This window comes from Fusarium vanettenii (genome assembly GCF_000151355.1).
Source record: "Fusarium vanettenii 77-13-4 chromosome 9 genomic scaffold NECHAsca_6_chr9_2_0, whole genome shotgun sequence".
In the NCBI taxonomy this organism is placed as follows: domain Eukaryota; kingdom Fungi; phylum Ascomycota; class Sordariomycetes; order Hypocreales; family Nectriaceae; genus Fusarium; species Fusarium vanettenii.
The window spans coordinates 132,840-150,670 of record NW_003315877.1 but is presented as its reverse complement, the minus strand read 5'-3'; the positions used below and the strand labels follow the sequence as shown (position 1 = coordinate 150,670).

At 53.6% G+C, this 17,831-nt stretch overlaps 5 protein-coding genes across 5 annotated transcripts; 2 read left to right on the top strand and 3 right to left on the bottom strand.

Annotated features, from left to right (window-relative positions):
* Positions 1–163: 163 nt before the first annotated feature.
* NECHADRAFT_101529 (uncharacterized protein) lies at positions 164–1,993 on the bottom strand. The gene is made up of 4 exons (XM_003049913.1): positions 1,890–1,993; positions 1,482–1,786; positions 514–1,375; positions 164–451 (listed from the first exon to the last, which is right to left on the bottom strand). The coding sequence occupies exons 1-3, from the start codon at positions 1,905–1,907 to the stop codon at positions 1,213–1,215; spliced, it is 486 nt and encodes a 161-aa protein (XP_003049959.1). The 5' UTR covers positions 1,908–1,993; the 3' UTR covers positions 164–451; positions 514–1,212.
* A 367-nt stretch (positions 1,994–2,360) lies between these two features.
* On the top strand, positions 2,361–3,746 carry NECHADRAFT_48729 (uncharacterized protein; the record flags this gene model as incomplete). The annotated part of the gene is made up of 2 exons (XM_003050285.1): positions 2,361–2,604; positions 2,665–3,746. The coding sequence occupies 2 exons, from the start codon at positions 2,361–2,363 to the stop codon at positions 3,744–3,746; spliced, it is 1,326 nt and encodes a 441-aa protein (XP_003050331.1).
* Positions 3,747–6,725: 2,979 nt separating this feature from the next.
* NECHADRAFT_71647 (uncharacterized protein) lies at positions 6,726–8,743 on the bottom strand. The gene is made up of 7 exons (XM_003049912.1): positions 8,654–8,743; positions 8,577–8,590; positions 8,374–8,414; positions 7,533–8,263; positions 7,400–7,461; positions 7,260–7,352; positions 6,726–7,209 (listed from the first exon to the last, which is right to left on the bottom strand). The coding sequence occupies exons 1-7, from the start codon at positions 8,677–8,679 to the stop codon at positions 6,932–6,934; spliced, it is 1,245 nt and encodes a 414-aa protein (XP_003049958.1). The 5' UTR covers positions 8,680–8,743; the 3' UTR covers positions 6,726–6,931.
* A 2,045-nt stretch (positions 8,744–10,788) lies between these two features.
* Positions 10,789–14,771, top strand: SDG2101 (histone H3 methyltransferase complex protein; the record flags this gene model as incomplete). The annotated part of the gene is made up of 3 exons (XM_003050284.1): positions 10,789–11,496; positions 11,576–14,609; positions 14,668–14,771. 3 exons carry the CDS (start codon positions 10,789–10,791, stop codon positions 14,769–14,771), a joined length of 3,846 nt encoding a protein of 1,281 aa, XP_003050330.1.
* A 596-nt stretch (positions 14,772–15,367) lies between these two features.
* Positions 15,368–16,088, bottom strand: NECHADRAFT_84577 (uncharacterized protein; the record flags this gene model as incomplete). The annotated part of the gene is made up of 3 exons (XM_003049911.1): positions 15,368–15,696; positions 15,784–15,967; positions 16,068–16,088. 3 exons carry the CDS (start codon positions 16,086–16,088, stop codon positions 15,368–15,370), a joined length of 534 nt encoding a protein of 177 aa, XP_003049957.1.
* Between the last annotated feature and the right edge of the window lie 1,743 nt (positions 16,089–17,831).

Below are 17,831 nucleotides of genomic sequence, written 5' to 3'. Positions count from 1 at the left end.
GACATGGGAGAGCTGATGCAGCAACGGCCACCTTACGTAACCGCCTCGGTACCTGCAGCGCCCCGTTTTGTGCACACCTCGGTGAAGGACCCTTGTAAAGCCAGAGCCACCTCGAAAGTTTGCGACTGGTAGTGGATTTTCCAGATGCTACAGACCAATCATCCAACCAAACAATCCATTCGATATTGCTCTTGTTGACTCGACAGCTTCAGGGATTGTCGAAAGAGCTGATTCAACCATGTTCGCCAAGCCAAGACCCAAGAAGAGTCTTCTACCGCCCCCGTCGAAGAAGCGAAAATCGACATCCGCCGTCGAAGAAGTCAGTTTCGACAATGATGCGCGCCATGAATACCTGACGGGATTCCACAAGCGAAAGCAGCAGCGGATCAAGAATGCTCAGGAGGAGGCTGCCAAGAGGGCTCGCGAGGAAAAGATTGAGATGCGGAAGCAGGTACGTCTAGCTGGCACTCTTTGCAATGGATGCCTGTGATGGATCTTAACCTGTGCTGCTAGATCCGAGAGGAACGCCGCCGCGAGGTCGAACAGCACGTGGAAACTGTGAACCGAATGCTACGAGAGTCAGAAGCCGCCGGAGCGATTGAGCAGGGGTCGGACGACGCCTCTGACGAGTGGGACGGCTTCCCTGATCAACCCAACCTCGACATTGTGGACCACGAGGAAGAGTACATTGACGAGGATCGTTACACGACGGTTACCGTCGAGTCTGTATCGGTGACAAGAGATGGGCTGCATAAGCCACAGGTCGACGAAAGCGAGGACGAGGACGACAACAAGGAAGAGGCCAAGGACACAACCGACAGCAAAGCGGCAAAGTCACGACAAGAGAAGCCAAAGAAGAAAAAGAAGAAGTTTCGCTATGAGTCCAAATTCGATAGAGAGTTGACGGGCATCAAGCACAGGATCAAGAGCAAAAGGAGGGAATAAATAGGGTCTCTGGCCGAGGAAAGGGGAGCAACCGGAGGACCCCACGAGGACAAGCATTTACAAAGATACCCTTGAGAAAAGCCAGCTTCAATCAGCTAGTAGAAACGTAATATGCGGCAGCTGCTCCATTCGCTCATCTGGCAACACTTTGAAAACCATACAACCAAGACAAACCGCCGGGCGGGTAGGCCACAGACACAGCTGTCCCGGGACATGCTAACAACCATATCTTGCATCCGGCACCTATGTATCGAGATCGAGAATCGCTTAGATGTTGCCAATCTCGTTCTGGAGGTCCTCCAGGTCCTTCTGGAGAGCAGCGTGCTTCTTGGCCATCTCCTCGTACTTGGTCTCCCACTGGTCACGCTCGTTCTCGAGGGCTTGCACCTTGCGCTCAAAGTGTCCAGCCTTGACGTCGGTCTGTCGGAGCCTAAAAGGGGGTAGGTTGTTAGCGTACAGCCATCCACCAGGGACCGAAATTGAAGGTGTCCGAAATGGCGGTGGGGAGGGACAGCTCGCCAAAAGGGCTGACGTACTTCTCGTTGGCCTCACGGAGCGTCTTGTCGGCATCCTCGGCCTCCTCCTCGAGGAGCTGCAGCCTTCGCTGGAGAGTCTCGTTCTGCGTGCCGTGCTGCTGGCCCTCATCGGCGGCCTTCTTGAAGTCCTTGACGGCGTTCTCGAGCTTCTCGACCTCACCCTCGAGCAGGTTGTTCTTGTGCTGAAGCGAGGTGATTTCCTGCTCCTTGGACAGGTTCTCCTGCTCGAGCACCTTGACCTTGGCCTTGAGTTCCTCGACCTGAGATGTGGCCTCGTCGGCCTCCAGGCGGAGCTGGTTCATTTTCTATCCACCATGGCCATATTAGCATGGGGCGACGATAGTTTACCCCTCCACAGGGGCCTTGGGGAATTATGGCGGGGTAGCAGAGGGAGCTTGGGCGACAAACCTCCTTGATGCGGTCCATTTTGATGAGCTGGGGCGGTTTCGATTCGGGTGAAGAAAAGGGAGGAGGAAGCCTGGTGATGGAGTCAAAAAGCGCGTTGTTCGGGTGTAAGATGAAGTGGTCAAGATTCAGGAAAGGGGAGAAGTGATGCCCCTCTATAACTGCCTTCCCGGCGGTGGATGCCGCGATACGTACCTAGCGAGCCCAGCCTCATTGGTTTGTGGCGGTCACTGGCCTGTGGCGCTGACATGCCTACGCCTTCCAATTTTAGGTTGCAGCATACGGTTGCCCGGCCAGCCAACACTGGCCAACAAAACATCCTAGCATTAGACCCAGCTGCCTGGGGGAAAGGGGCCTATTTCCTACCCAACTAATCACCTTTTGAATTACAACAGATGACGAAGACACCATCAGCCTAGCTGCCTACTCCAAAAGAAACACTTTCGAATATTTGGTTCGTTCATTGTGGCCATCATGTTGGCGGCGCATCGCGACCAAGAGAACCTGGTTCACAGCCAGCAAGTTCCCACCAAGCAGCAACACAAGACCCCGGGCGCCCGATACCCCAAGACGCCATCTCGGTTTGCTCATCACGATGAGAACGCGCCCACCGCTTTTACCGGCAAGACTGGTCTTGGAGGAGCAAAGACCTTTCTTGGAAATGATAAGACTCTGACCAAGGGTCTTGGGGCTCAACAGGCCATGGTAACTCCCATGGGTATGGGCATCTTTCCAAAGAAAACAAAGACCAATTGGCTAATTGAAAACACTTCAACAGGAACTCGAAGCAGAGCTCCCCTTGGCAACAAAACCACCAATGCCAAAGCTAAGAACGGGCAGGCGGGCGGCGTCAAGGACCTTGTCAAAGAGATCGAGAAGACACAGCTCAAACCAACAGCTCAGAAGCCCAAACTCCGACCAGTCGACCTCGCACCGCTCGAGATCAGAGTTAAGGAAGAACAAAGGGCGATCGAGCAAGAAGAAGAGGAGCCTGAATACGCTCCACCAAAGCCCAAGGACTTGCCTTATGAGTCCGATGTCTTTCCTAAGGACCTTTTGACTCTTGAGGGTCTCAAGAAGGAGAACCTTCTCAAGGGCTATTATCAGCATTTCTACAACCCTGTGGATGATCAAGGTGTTTCGCGCCAGGACAGGGAACTCGAAGTGGCCTTGAAGAAGGTGGCAACCAAGGCCGAGGAAAGGAACAAGCAGGAGATCGACGCTCTCACCTGGAACATCGACGACCTTTCGGACACTGAGGACCATGCCAAGCCAGCGGTAACCAAGAAGGCAGCTGTCGGAGTTTCGGGCCAGAAAAGAGCGGTCATTCGATCTAAGCAGCCTTCCAGCCTTGCCTCGAGACGCGCTGCGTCAGCACTGTCGATTCACTCAGACACTAGCAGCAACGCCAAGGTCCCGACTGTCGCACGAACGACAAAGGTTAGGAAGCCTCTCAGCTCCCTAATTCAGGGCAGAAAGACCACTCGTGCCGTCGCTCCTACGAAGGCCTCGCATGCCGATAGCGCCACTGCACAAGCTGCCTCAAGAACTACTATCGGCTACAACCGAGGCCGATCTGCCTCATCCATGATTCAGGCCCAATCTCGCGGAGCTGGTACGACAGTCAGGCCTCAGCGCCCGGTCAAGCCCGTGGAGACACTCGACTCCATCCATTCTGATTCGACGATCACGCCGGCTCGCCTTCGCCAGGCGGCGCTGAAGAAGCAAGAGAGCCAGCCTCGCCCTCAGTTCATGTCCATTTTCGACGAGGACAGTGAAGGCGACGACCTCGGGCCACTGAGTCAACCTCTGGTGCTTTCCGACGACGAAGACGAGTTTGAATTGAAGCTGAACTTTTGAGATTGAGAACGGAACAGATTGTACGATTAGGGAATATGCGGCGTTGGGAAGGGATCTCGTCAGAGCTTGACGCTCAGTTCATGGGAAGGCGTTTGGGGTATTCTTTATGAATAAGCCTCTAGGTCGCTTGACTTGGAGACGGAAAGCCAGGACCTTTGTGATTCTGGACAGATACAGTTGGCGAGTGCCAATATGAATGACTTTGATTGATGACAGGTGTCGTTTGGTGTGTTGTCACAATAGAATTTGCTTCCCAAACAGCCCAGAGCATCATTTCACCGAAGTGTTGTTGACTGGCTGCCTACTTATCAACATACCACAATTGCTAGGAATGCCCCTACCGTGACCTCACCATACAAACAGCCCACCTTCAATCCTTATTTCCTTACCCAGTCAAGCAGGATAGTTAGCACCCAACCACCATTCGCACCACGTCGCTTGTAACTCTTGCCAGTTATGGGAAAAGACCAACCTTAAGCGATCAAATTCCGCCCAACCAAACCGCATCAACAAGAGGAAGAAGGCGTCGAGGAGGGCCCTCCAGGTTCCAAATTTAGCGGATACCTTGGATGAGTACAACAAATTCACCCAACTACTCATCAATGATGAAAGCGACACGGAGTCGGAGGTTGACCCGGACACAAACGAAAGTTTCACGTCGATGGAAGATTTGGGTCAAACCCTTGATCCATGCCTTATGGAAGGACTTTTCCGATACATTAAGGAAGAAGCCGGTCCGCCGCCCGACATCGAAAGTTGTATGTGCTTGGAACACCGTATCGCTACTCAAATGATTGTTGTCGTGCTAACTTACCCATTTCAAAGTGCCTATTTCGTATCAAGACGACATCCGGCACCACGATGAGTGCTACATGTCTATTATGAACGCCATCTTTTTTCATGCCGACAACACTCCTTCCGATGAGGTCCACGGCTCAATCTACTCAAGAGCCATGCTCTATTGGCTCAAGGCCAATTCGGGTGAGAAAAGCAGAAACCTCATCTCCGAGTTTCTGCTTCATCCTCACATACGGTCCCTCCGTTGCCGAGCCGTCATGGGTCGCCATGACTGGGGACAGTTATTCGAAGAGCTGGAATCTTTACCATTATCTTCATCAGGAAAGGATATCCCGGAAGTCATAGGGATATACGCTCTGAGTGCAAGGACCACAGACACGCAACAAGAATTTGCATACGTGGGACAAACAGCAGCGATGAAGGCCACAGGGCAAAGGGCTCGTGGTATTCGGGGGCGTTCACAAGCCCATTGGGCTGAACTTTTGAGTGCTAAAGCACACAAGAACGACTCCGGCCCGCCCTGTCGGAAGAAACGCCTTTTTCTATACAAAGAGTTGGCAGATTCGAAGGTTGAACAGATAAACCTGTCTGTCTTATCTGCTTTCCCGTGGCCAACTCTCGAAATGGGGTATATCATGGCCCATTTCCCATTCCTCCTCACGCTTGCCGAGACCATTGACATAGTCTATCTCGATAACTTTGTCTGGAAAATCCATCTTGACCTCGCAGGGAACGCTCGAAACCCCACGACTTGGTTCAGGCCACCGGCGATGCCACGATTGTTTCAAGGCTTGAACAGAGCCCTTCCGATCAATCAAACAGTGCGGGCATTTGGTGCGTTGTTGGTTAGTCTAACTTGGACACCTGAAGCGGCTTCAGTCTTGGTTACGATCTTTGAAAAGCATGAGCTTGCTGTCTATGATTATGCGAACAGAAGGATAAACTAGCAGATGGAGTCCCAGGTGGTTGCTTGGGCAATAGAGGCTTCTACATCGTTCTGGGTCGTTGGCATAGAAACAAGAGCCAATACTGGGACAGTTCTTGTTCTGACGCTATTCCGTCTTGGACATACGATGCCGTCCAGGATGTCGACAGCCTTCCACCGGTGCGCGAGTGGAATTCAAATGCCACTCTGCCAAGACGTCAATACTTTGAAATCGATGCCAACAATGCGGTGATGGAACCCGGCCAAGGTAGTATCGAAGCTACAAGTGTGTTTTCGTGGCCCTCAGAGGCATCACGATACCTTGCTATGAGCCCAAAGGCACCCACCAAAACCGCGCGAGGTGAAGGGCCACTCAGGTACCGCGCACAAGTCAAAGGTTGGAAACCTGCTTGGACAGAGCCCTTCTGGACAGACATCCGGACCGCCTATCTGACAGAGGTGGTCTCTACATCAAAGACTTGGGATGAAGTCCTAGCACGGTTCGAAGAGAAGTTCCAAGCCCATAAGTCTGCCCCGGCGATAAGGACTAGAGTCAATCTCAACATTGATCATCTCAAAACTCATCAGTTATTCACCAAGGCTGAAAAAGACTACTTCGATGAACTGGCAGAGTCCGGTTGGTGGAGGCGAAGGATGATGCTGAGGGCTAGGTCACAGGTATACACCACTTGCAAAGGCACCAGGCAGCATAGGACCATTCACGGTCGGTTTCTCGTTTCCTTGTTCAGTTGGTTTTAGGAGGAAGAGCTTGGTGGCTTGGGTTAATTTTCTGCCAGGGAGCAATCAATTGTGCAGAGTGGGGGTTCGTTTGTGGCCGTCTTCCTGTGCTGTAGAGTCAATCTTTTCCCTTGCGAAAAATACAGTAGAAATGAGTGTAGTTGAAGCTATCGCCACTCCAAGGTTCTTACGAGGCTTGCGTCACCATCATTCAGGTTCAACCTTCTCCTCAGAATAGCTCCCCGGGGAGTTTATATTCTGACTACCTAGTAGGGTCATAAATTGCCACTTGCTCCTGCAACGGCATGACAAAGCTCACAAGTAACAAGGACGCTGGGGGGACCGTCACTGAGTCCAATCCCCTGAGCAGCAGCAGCCTGCCCAAGCCGGCGACAGCGGCTCCGGAGACAGGCCCATCCTTCCGAGGGGTCTTCTCCGAGCCATCAACACAGATTGTCGGCAACATACATGGATGGATCCTTACCTACACATGTAGTATATGATCCCCCGACTACGATGTAGCGAGTGCGTGCGCGCATGTATTCAGTAATTCATGACTGCATAGGCCAATTTGGAGTTCCCGCTATATAATTTCTGACTGCATCTTTATCCCTGAGTTAGGATAATTGCACCCAAGTCATAGCACTCCTTATTACACCTCTATAAACCTCCTCCCCGTTCATCAAGGTAGAGAGAGGCCAAGGCAGCGGCTCCTCTATGCGCCCTAAACCAGGGGTTCGCCATGTTGGATCTTGGCCGCGCCATACTTCTCCAGGCGAATCGCCTGGATGGCAATGAAGCCACTGGTATCCTCTGGGCTAAATCCCTCGAGAGTATCCATACTAGCCTGTTCCTCACTGTACAGGTTGCTGTCCGGCGCAGAGCGGGAAAGGACATGAGCTGCTCCCTTATATACCATCATGTTGACTGTGCCATTCACATGCTTCTGGCTGTAGATGATGGAGTTTTCGAGGAGCTCACGCTCGGGGGAGAAGTACATGCCTAAGACATTTGTTAGACGGGACCGTCAAGATTATCCAAACAAGGTATACCATTGTAGAGGCACTGGGACCACTCGTTTCCGATCCAGGACATAATTCCGCGAACCTTGGAGTCCACGGTCATGCCTTCGAGATCAACGTGGGCTTTGGGTTGTTAGCATCATCGATTGAGGGGTAGAATTCTCACTTACCTAGACGCAGCACCGTATGGGCTGGGGCATCGTAGCAGCCTCGGCTCTTCAATCCGATAAAGCTTGTGATATTGTCAGTACAAGATCGAGTCTTGAGGGGGTGCTGATGATGACGGCGGGGATGGTAAAATACCGAGATTCGACGATATCCACTCGACCAACGCCGTTGGCGCCTGCAATCTCATTGAGCTTCTTGAAGAGCTCGACTGAGTTGGTGTAGGTTTCACCGCCTTCCACATCAAGCTTGACGGGGATGCCGGCCTTGAAGGTGACAGAGAACTTGGTCGGGACATCGGGCGCATCGAGCGGATCAACAGATTTGGTCCAGACATCCTTGGGCGCAACCATCTCGGGCTTTTCGAGGATGCCCGATTCGGCTGAGGTATGTGCCAGGTTGGCATCGAGACTCCAGGGAGACTTGGGAGAGGACGAAACTGGGATGTTGTTCTCGGCGGCAAACTTCAGGAGGTCTTGTCGGCCCTGGAAGCGGTTGAAGAACTTCGGCATGCGCCACGGGGCGATGATAGACACAGTAGGATCGAGTGCTCGCCAAGCTAATTCGAACCTAACCTGGTCATTCCCCTTGCCAGTGCATCCGTGGCTGAGAATCTTGCAGTTGTACTTCTGGGCGGTGCGGACGAGGGCGCGTGCCAATACTGGCCGGGCAAGACTGGTTCCGAGAAGATATCGGTCCTCGTAAATGGCATTGCATTGGATGCCACGGAAAACAAGTTCCTCAAGGAACTCCTGCTGAAGGTCATCGATCACCATGCGCTCGGCACCGAGAGCCAGAGCCTTCTTCTCGACGGCGGCCCAGTCCTCGTCCTGGCCGACGTTGCCGAGATAAGCAACCACGGTGTAGCCCTATAAACAGAATACATTAGCGACATGATTTCCAGAGTTTTCCTGTATCCTTCGTCTGGCACCATCGCTCTGGTCGAGTTGTGATAATGGAAAGAATGGTGCAGTCCAACCTCATTAATAAGATACCGGAGTATGACAGATGTGTCTAGGCCTGTGCTGTATTAGAATTCGTCAAAAGATTTGAGGTCGGAGAGCAGAGGTCAGAGCGAAGAGGTAGGAGAGCAGAGGTCGGAGAGAAGAGGTCGGAGAGAAGAGGTCGGAGAGAAGAGGTCGGAGAGTGTGGTGGGTGGAGGTCAGCGAGGGTAGCACGCACCTCCAGAGTAGGCACTGGAACAGGTCAGCTCAGCTTAGCTCAAGTTGCACCATAAAAAAAAACATCGCATCTCTTACAGGCAGACTCGTTTGTCGTCAGACATCTTGTACAGCGTGGATTAGAAGCGTAGAGAGACAATGGCAGCAAGAGAATGTGGCAGTAGGAAGAGTTGAAGGGGGAAGATGAGAGCTTCAAATTTTCTTAATTTTCTTGCTTTTCTTGCCAGTAGAGTGACTCAATTCCCCTACCCCACCTTAGTAAATATGTACTTACTAGGTACAGGTGGTAGGTCGAGTGCACCCGATGCACGCTAAATGGTAGCTGAAGCACCCGACATCGGATCTCTTATCGGGTTCCCACCGCCTCAAATTTGGGCTATCACACAGCTTTTTTGATATAATGATGAGAGCGATCCCTCTTTAGTTGAATACAATGCGCCCTTACTACCATGGGGAAGGCCGGTTTCGGGTCTGGCAGTTGCCATCGTCACATCCTGAAACTTTATATCGTGGAATCGAGCGTAGGCAATCGCAGTGAGCATGGAGTCATACATCAAGCTTTTCTTGATGCGACTCAGGCCCAGCGCCAGAAACGGATTGAGACTGCAAGAACTGTCGGGGGGGATTATTTAGGTAGGTACATGAGTAAACAGACAAGCGATACCCAGTTCCTTGGTACTCCACTATGATGACATCGGAGTGACTGATCATGGGGAACCAAACAAACAAAGGGAGTCGATAAATGCCAATCTTGGACTATCTCCATGCTTGCGCGGGGACTACCATTATATACTGAGCTGGGATTTAGACCAATTATGATAAGTCTCTTCCTAGGCTCACCGAAATTAAGATAAGGGATTAACCTATTCTTGTATGATTTTTATAGAGGTTTGATAGTGCTCTAATAGTGGAGATGGGTACGCTCTGGTAGTCCTCGCGCAAGCAAGGAGATTCTTTCGTCCGTTTTAAACTGGCGCTCTCCGTTTGAACCCAACCTTCACAACCAATGTGAGTAGCGTTCTCGTTTCAGTGTGTCAAGTCTGACCCCCTTTGTGGACTCTGGAATGCTTGGACAAAGAGGTGGCCATGTGTTTGATGCATGATGACTGGCTCCCCATGGTGGATGAAAAATGCCGGGATGGCCCACTAGCATAATAGCTCGGCTACGTTGAATTCCAGGGGTTGTCAATTTTAAGATGGCCATAGGATCTTGAAAGCGATATTTCCCTCTTTTTCGAGAAATGATGGGCCATTCAAAGTATGGTACCACGTAGAATTGTGGCAGGCATGAACGGTGGATGCTATGTGACTATCCATGGGTTCTTTTCACTGTCATGCAAGGTGAAGCCCAGAAATGGGTAATAAAACAAACGTCACATGCTCTGTTGGACAAAGAAGGAGACTTTAGTTCGTTTGTCCCCCCTCGGACTGTGGCTGTTTGCATCTCATGCAGCCAAAGAAAGCGGGCGGGCAACTGATCTGATCAATGCGAATCAGAAGTTGGACGCCACGTTTGTCGAGGGGAGGCGCGGTAGCTGGACTTGGGACGCGTTAATGAGCACAACCTTGCCCCGTCAACCGTGTATTTTCCTGCTGACCCTCTCCAATCAGCGACATCAAAAGTCGCTCAAGCCACCCCAAGATCACTCGCAGTGTGGCTGGTGGGACCTTTCATTACCGCTCTGCTCCTGCATCCCTGAACCCAAAAGTCAAAGCCCAGACAGAACCAGCCAGGCCCAGTCAATCGTCAACTTTCTTGGTCGTCAGCCATTTTTTCCTCCTCCCGCAACCAATTCTCCTCGTCTTGCTCCACGACTTGGACATTGCTACCGGCCATCGCAATCGATATCGCTACGCGCTTCGCTTCCTCTTCTCGACAAGGCGCCGGTCCCTCTGGCCCTGGCGACTTTTTTCTCCTTACCGCCGCAGGACCTTGTTTGCTGTGCTGTTCTGCGCTGGTGGATGACGCCGCTCCGCCGCCCTCTGCCACACTTTCACCTGCAACGTCGCTCGGTCGCGTGAAGGCTCCTCCTGCGCCCTAATTCTGCCCGCCTCTTCGCTCCTGCGCTCACAACCACCCGTCTGAAATCGCCTCAGAGAACCTACCAGCGTGGAAATAGCCCCTCCACAGTGCCGTGTGTACCAGACGCTTCAACGCTGGGTATATCATGGTCGGAGCACGGGGGGGGAGATAGGAAGAGCGCATCGTCACGATGACTCGCCCGCCAGGCGCGAGCTTCGCGCAGTTCTTCCCGACGGCTCCAAAGGTAAAGGCTCAGGCTCAGAGTCGCGCAGATCGAGACCGGGATCGCGACCGTCCCAAGACGACGTCGTCGTCGGCGTCCATCAACGGCGGCGCCTCCGACCCGACACCAGCGTCCGCTGGGTTTGATGCCCACGCGAATGCTTCAGCCCAGCCCGCCCCTGGCCCCAACGGCCATCTTGCCGTGTCGGATACCCTTTCCGCTCACCCTGACGACAACGGATCCCCCCTCGCAGACATCCCCAGCACCGTCGACTCGGCTAGCTCCTACAGCAGCGCCGCCTCGTCCATCTTCAGCACGTCCGCCCGGCACGGTGCCGCGGCGACTGCCACTTCGTCCCGCCTCCCCACCTCGAGCCTTACTCCCATCGCATCCAAAGATTCGCCATCCAACTCGTCGGCTACGGCCCCAACAAAGCCAGACATGTCGGCATCCCTGGCCGCCGATCGGGCCGCGAGACAATCCTCTCATAATTCCCCGGCCGTTGGTCCCAATGGCTCGATATCAGACGGACCCCTCGCCATTGAGCGCCCTCCGGCTCGAGATCCCATGCCCTCCGTCAAGGGCCTCAAGTGCACCTATGATCCGCTCCTCGATCGAGTACACAATAAGAGCGTCAGCAGAAACGCCAAACCGACCTATAAAGAGTTCGGTCGGGTACGTACAATTATATATCTTTCTCCCTTCGGGGGGGCGTCATCTGTGGTGAAGAGACATGGCTAATGAAACTGGTTAGGACGATGACGCCCCCCCAACAGACCCTCGGCTGTCCAAGCCTGGAGGTCGTCTGGGTTATATCAACACCGACTACTACCTCCCCAAGGCGCGCCTCCGGCCAGCGCCTGAGAACATCAAGCCTTACCCCTACGACCCCAAGACCTCGATTGGCCCTGGTCCACCGACTCAGATCGTCGTGACGAGGTATAATCCGCTGGTCCCTTTCAGCAAGGTCACAGCCATCTTTGCCACCTTTGGCGAGATCGCCGAGAGTAGCAACAAGATGCACCCAGAGACTGGCAGCTACCTCGGCTTCGCAACCATCCGTTACCGCGATTCGAAGCGCCCCGACCGACCCCGTGTTTCCGCCATCGATGCTGCTCGCCGAGCTGTGCGAACTCGTGGCATCAAAGTCGATGCCGACGTCGTTCGTGTTGACTATGATCCTGAAGGACGTAGGAGTCGACGAATGCTTGAAGAGCATCTCAGGAGGGAAAAGGAAAGGATGGAGAAGAAGGAAAAAGAGAGGCTTGCTCAAGCAGTCCAGGCACCTCCGATCGGTCCAAAATCCACACCAGCGTCGAACTTCACAAGACCTCCTCCGACCGCTCCCAAGGGACCAGCAGCTCAGAGGCCTGCTGGTGCGCCCAGCACCCCGCAGCCGACGACAACTCCAGTCCAACCCAAGGGTCATGCTGCGGTTGAGGTCAAGAATCTGGCCTCCCAACTTACAGACGACCCATACATCTACATCGCAGGCGATAGTGTCCCCGTTCTGACAAGCATTGTACCGCACATGAAGAAGCGGCTAAAGAATTACGGATTCGAAGACATTCGCCTCGACAAGTCCGGATACTACATCGTCTTTCGCAACTCATTTACTGGCAAGTCTGAAGCTGAAAGATGTTTTCGCGCTGTTAATCACACCGAATTCTTCAACTATGACATGACCATGCAGCTCTGCCTGCCTCGGCCTCGCCGGTCAGACGAGTCCCCAGAGCGTCGCCGGCAGGCCAGTGCGAGCCCTGATCGAAAGCCTCGTGGTGAGACAGGGCAGCGCGATGAGAAAGACAGGCGGCGAAGAGAAGAGGAGGCAGACCTCGAAGAAGAAAAAAAGCAGAGGGCTAAGAACTTCGACCCGGTGATTGAGGCTGTGGAGGTTGTCCGTCGTGAGATGACTGAGCATCTCATTCGACACATCCGCACCAAGGTCGCCGCGCCTTTTCTCTCGGAATTCCTGGATCCTGCCAACCACGTCGCTAAGAGACGAAAGCTAAACATTGAACACCCTGACGATATCGAGGAGATACCGAGTATCGAGGACGGCAATGATAGCTCACGCGTGGGAACCCCCAACTCACGGGCCGATCCCATCGAGCGGCGAACCGGCCGCCTGGAACCCAAAGCCTTGCCGAGAATTCGAAAGACAAAGGTCAAGGGCCAGGCCCAGCGGAGCGCCTTTATCGATCCCTTCGCACGTCAACGACCTGTTGCCCGAAATGCTTTCCGTTCCCTTCACCACCGTCTGCGGAGCTTGGATAGTGACGTTGAGTCCGATGACGACACCGACACTCGGGCGCTCCTCGCTCGCGAGACTGAGGAGCCCGAATCTCGTCCTCGCAGTCGCATGAGCACCGACGACGAAGCTTCCAAGGATGACTTTGCCTCTTGGGGACCTGGGGAGGACGACTCGATGACGGAGGCCAGCTTCCACATTACAGATCCGTTGATCTCCAGAAAGCGTAAGCTCGATGCCTCGGTAGAAACCGCCTTCAAGCGCCAAAAGAAGTCTGATGAGGAACTTTTCGGAGTCAAGCTCGGACAGCTTGGCACAGGCTTCGTCGCTCGGGAAGATTCTGTGGACATTATCCCGGAGCCGGAAACCGGTGACGACCTCGAGAGCAGAGTATCACGGTCCGAAACTCCTGCCTCGGTGATTGGAAAGACGCTCAAGAAGAAACCCGCCAAGGCGAAGAAGAAGACCAAGAAGGCTGTGTTTGAGGAACGCGAGGCCTTAAAGCGCCAGGCCGAGACGGATTCTCAGCGTGGTGATGAGGATGAAGTCGTGGAAGCGCCCAAGGCGGAGCCCAAGGTTGAAGAGAAGCCGCCTGTTGCAGAGCCGGTTCCAGAGCCAGTTGTGGAAAAGTATGATGAGAAGCTCTTGTCGACGGAACCTCTGACACCAGCGCTGGTATTACCTGACGGCTTCAAGCCAGATTTGTCACTCTTCCAAGGACTGGCCCTTGGTGTGAACGACAAGCCCGATGTTGCAAAGCTCTCCAAGAGATTTGCGGTCAAGGACATTGGCGACCCCGAGTTGTGGCTGTGGAAGCGTAATCGTATTAGGGAGCTTAACTCAACCAAGGGCACACTCGAGAAACCAGTGTCGATCGAGGGCTACTATGTCCCCAACCCAACTGGCTGCGCACGTACCGAGGGCGTCAAGAAGATTCTCAACTCTGAAAAGTCCAAGTACTTGCCTCACCACATCAAGGTGCAAAAGGCCCGACAAGAGCGCGAGGCGCGCTTCAAGAAGTCTGGCAAGGACGCGGCGGCTGCAGCGGCAGAGGCGGCCAAGCTCGCGGCCGAGAAGCTCATCGCCAAGGGCAACTCGCGAGCGAACCGTGCTACTAACCGGCGCTACGTCGCAGACCTGAACGATCAGAAGAAGACTCTGGGTCAAGACTCGGACGTGTTCAAGTTCAACCAGCTTAAGAAGCGCAAGAAGCCCGTCAAGTTTGCCCGCTCCGCCATCCACAACTGGGGCCTCTACGCCATGGAGAACATTGCCAAGGACGACATGATCATCGAGTACGTCGGAGAGGAGGTGCGGCAGCAGATTGCCGAGATTCGCGAGAATCGCTATCTTAAGAGTGGCATCGGCAGCAGCTACCTGTTCCGCATCGACGAGAACACCGTCATTGACGCCACCAAGAAGGGCGGCATCGCCCGTTTCATCAACCACAGCTGCATGCCCAACTGCACCGCCAAGATCATCAAGGTCGAGGGAAGCAAGCGCATCGTCATCTACGCGTTGCGCGACATCGCTATGAGTACGTCCTCCAGTTTCCAAGTCTCTAATAGAATATCTGCTAACACTATTACCTACAGACGAAGAGTTGACCTACGACTACAAGTTCGAGCGTGAAATCGGTAGCCTCGACCGTATTCCCTGTCTCTGTGGCACGGCGGCATGCAAGGGCTTCCTCAACTGATGGGTTGATTGATTGATACTATAATACATTTCTCTTTTTTCAACAGCCAAAAAGGGGTTGGGCTCTCTGTTTTACTAGGTACACCAAAGGCGAGAAGGGGGGGCATTCATCAAACGTTCAGGGGGCCTCCAAGGGGCGTTCAACCGGCCATTACCATGACTTTTTTTTTTCCTTTTCCTCTCCTCTTTTAATCGGCTGGAACAAGGGTCGTCTGGTTGCCATTCTCCTGTATATACCAACCAGCCCAACATGATAGACACGGAGTTTGCGGCAACTCTACCAAAATGAAGTTCAGCGTCGACGCTACCTATCCATCCAGACTAGACACATCTCTATAACCTGAGTCCTCGAGTATGCAATGACAGCAATGGTAAAACAGAGCTGGAGTGTAGGTACTGGTTCCCTAACTCTCTCCATGTTGTGTACAAAACCCTTTCTCTGCCGTATTATCCTGATCCCCCTCCACGTCTTCTCCTATCAAGACAACTCGGTAGATTCGAAGTCAGATTTGCCCCTCCCCCTAGTTGGCGTTATATCGTAGATGTCGTGTACGTGCTTCTCGTTCTTGTTCGCGCCGGGTTCGTTCTATATTGTTTTTAGTCTTGTTCCTTCTTGACCCTGACTCGTCGGTCGCCGACGTCTGGAGGAGCTCTAGGTCCAAGCATCCAGTCTTGCATGGCAAGCCACTCGCTCCAGTTTGATTCGGCTGCCTGTATCTCCTCCTCGGTGACGTTTTGTAAAGGCCTCAAGAAGGGAACTGTCTGCCCGTCCGCCATGTCGTACTGGGACTTGACTTTGAGCCAGTTGTCACTCTTTGCGGCAAATAAGTAGTTTCTGCGTTCGCTCTCGTGGACGGGCCCGATTCCTTGCAGCCAGTCATCGCCAAAGAAGCCATGAAGAACAGCAGGAGAGTCGAAGCCAGTAACTACAAGACGGCGAATGTAGGGGATCAGGGTAACTGGGGTCCTCGGCAAGCCCAGAGGAATACCACCGGAGGCTGATGCCGACGGACCTGGTCCGGAGCGAGTAGGTGTCACAGGAGGAGAGGTTCCCTTCTGGAAGGGCAGGAGAATGTTGACACAAGCGGCCACAGTCTGGACGGGAGCGCTGTACTGGGCATGGTCGATGAAGTAGCGGAGGCAGGACTGGAACTGGGGATACCACTCAAAGATGTCAAACTGTGACTCTTGAAAGGGCTGTATCGACAAGTTAGTTTAGGTAGGACTAGCTCTGAGACTGGAGAAGCCAAGGGCCGGTCCAAGAGCCAGCAAGCGGGGTTAAGGATAGACCACGTACGCTTTGGAATTGCATGGACATGATGGCTGACGGTAGTGGGTTCAGAATAGGGCTGGGGCATTCGACATGCTCTCCGTCACAGTTCTCAGTGACCTCGAATCAGGAGCACTTGTGGAAAAGGTGGTGTAAAGCAGAAGGGGTGTCTCTCATGGCAAAGCCACCCAAGGTAAGAACAAATGGACTGACACTTGGCAAGTGTTCGAGATTGGAGCCGCACAGTCAGGGAAAGGTGAGGAGCTAAGCTGCGGATAAGTACTCGGCACCGTTGAGACAGGCCCGGCCCAGTACGGGGTACGGGATCAGCAGGGAGGTTGCAGGCCTCGCAGACAGTGACTGCAGCGAGCGCAGCGCAGCGACTGCGGCGTCAGCGGTGAAAGCAACGGGCAAGGAGAGGGCGACGGCTATGGGGCGCACAGCTGAGAGCGGTTGCAAGCGCTGTACTAGTGATTGGTCGGGGGTGAGCTGCCGGGTCAGAGTCGAGTGGATTGTAGATGGATCCCCGTGTAAGTCAATTCGTAAGGAGGACGTAGAGGAGCGACCAAGGCGCGGAATGGTTGGTGTAGTTGGATGTCCGTATTAAACCCTAGCCAAGCAGCAGGACGAATCTCGACCCAAGGAGACCCTTGCCTGGACCTGGACCTGTCTGCAGGATGGAGTCTGTATGTAAGGAGACAGACAGGGTTAGGCTGGTAAAGATATTTCTGGAGCGTGACCAGCCAAGAATGCAGCGATGTGTATGAAGCCTTGGTTGGACAGTGCTGAGATGAAGATGGAGTAGGTGACGAGAGTTGGTCGGGATTCTTTCCAAGATGTTGGTGTTGATGAGAGATAGAGGATTCTTGTGTAAGATGACTGAGAATGGAAAGATGGGCCGACGGGACTGAAGGCGGATCCAAGTCCAAGCCTAGGAAGGCGCGAGAGGAGAGGGTTGGTGGTTGGTGGTTGCCAAGGACGTTGTTGCCTCTATCAGCAACGGGATCTAATGCAGGAAGGTGCCTCGAGAGGAGCGGTAAACAGGCAGGTGGCGAGAAAGAGTGTCTGGGGTTTCAACAGGTATTATACTCGGATGAGGTTAAGCGTTGAGATTGGCCGAGTAGATGTCGTTGGTAGGTAGAAAGACAGACAGCCTGGTAAGGTTGAGTGAGAGGTTGTGTTAGGTAGCCCAGCTCTTACCTTTCTTTTCTCACTCGGTCTCTCCCTCCCGAACCTAGAACCTAGGTACTCGGACCTGACGTCTCTAGGCAGGTACGTAACCAACCTTGATCTGACCTGCCCTAACACGCTACTATTGGACCTGGACCCTTCTTTCCTTCTTCCTGTCTCCCTTTTCCCTGTATGGGCAGACGGCCGAATGAATCACGAGTTCACGAGGGGAAAGTGACAAGTGATAGTCAGAGGCGAGACTAGCTTCTATTTTGCTCCTCCTGACCCTCGTCCATTCTTCTTCAGCACCCCAGGCATGTCTGTCATATCATTCATCCATGGACGGTCCAGGTCCAGGTCCATCATCAACTGCCGGCTAAACCCGCCGATTCGATACCCTTCCCCTGGGGCAGACCCACGTTCGCGCCGGCGCCCACCCTCACGCCCAGCTACGGTGGTACGGTTACAGCCCACACGCCCTCGTCGCCCGTCCGGGTCCGCTTCGAATATCTGCTGTATGCAGGTATATACGGTACGGAGCACGCAGAATGGATAGTTTCCGCTCACCTTACCTCCTCGAGAGGACCCTTGGGGCTGCACAAGCCTGCCATCCATCATGTA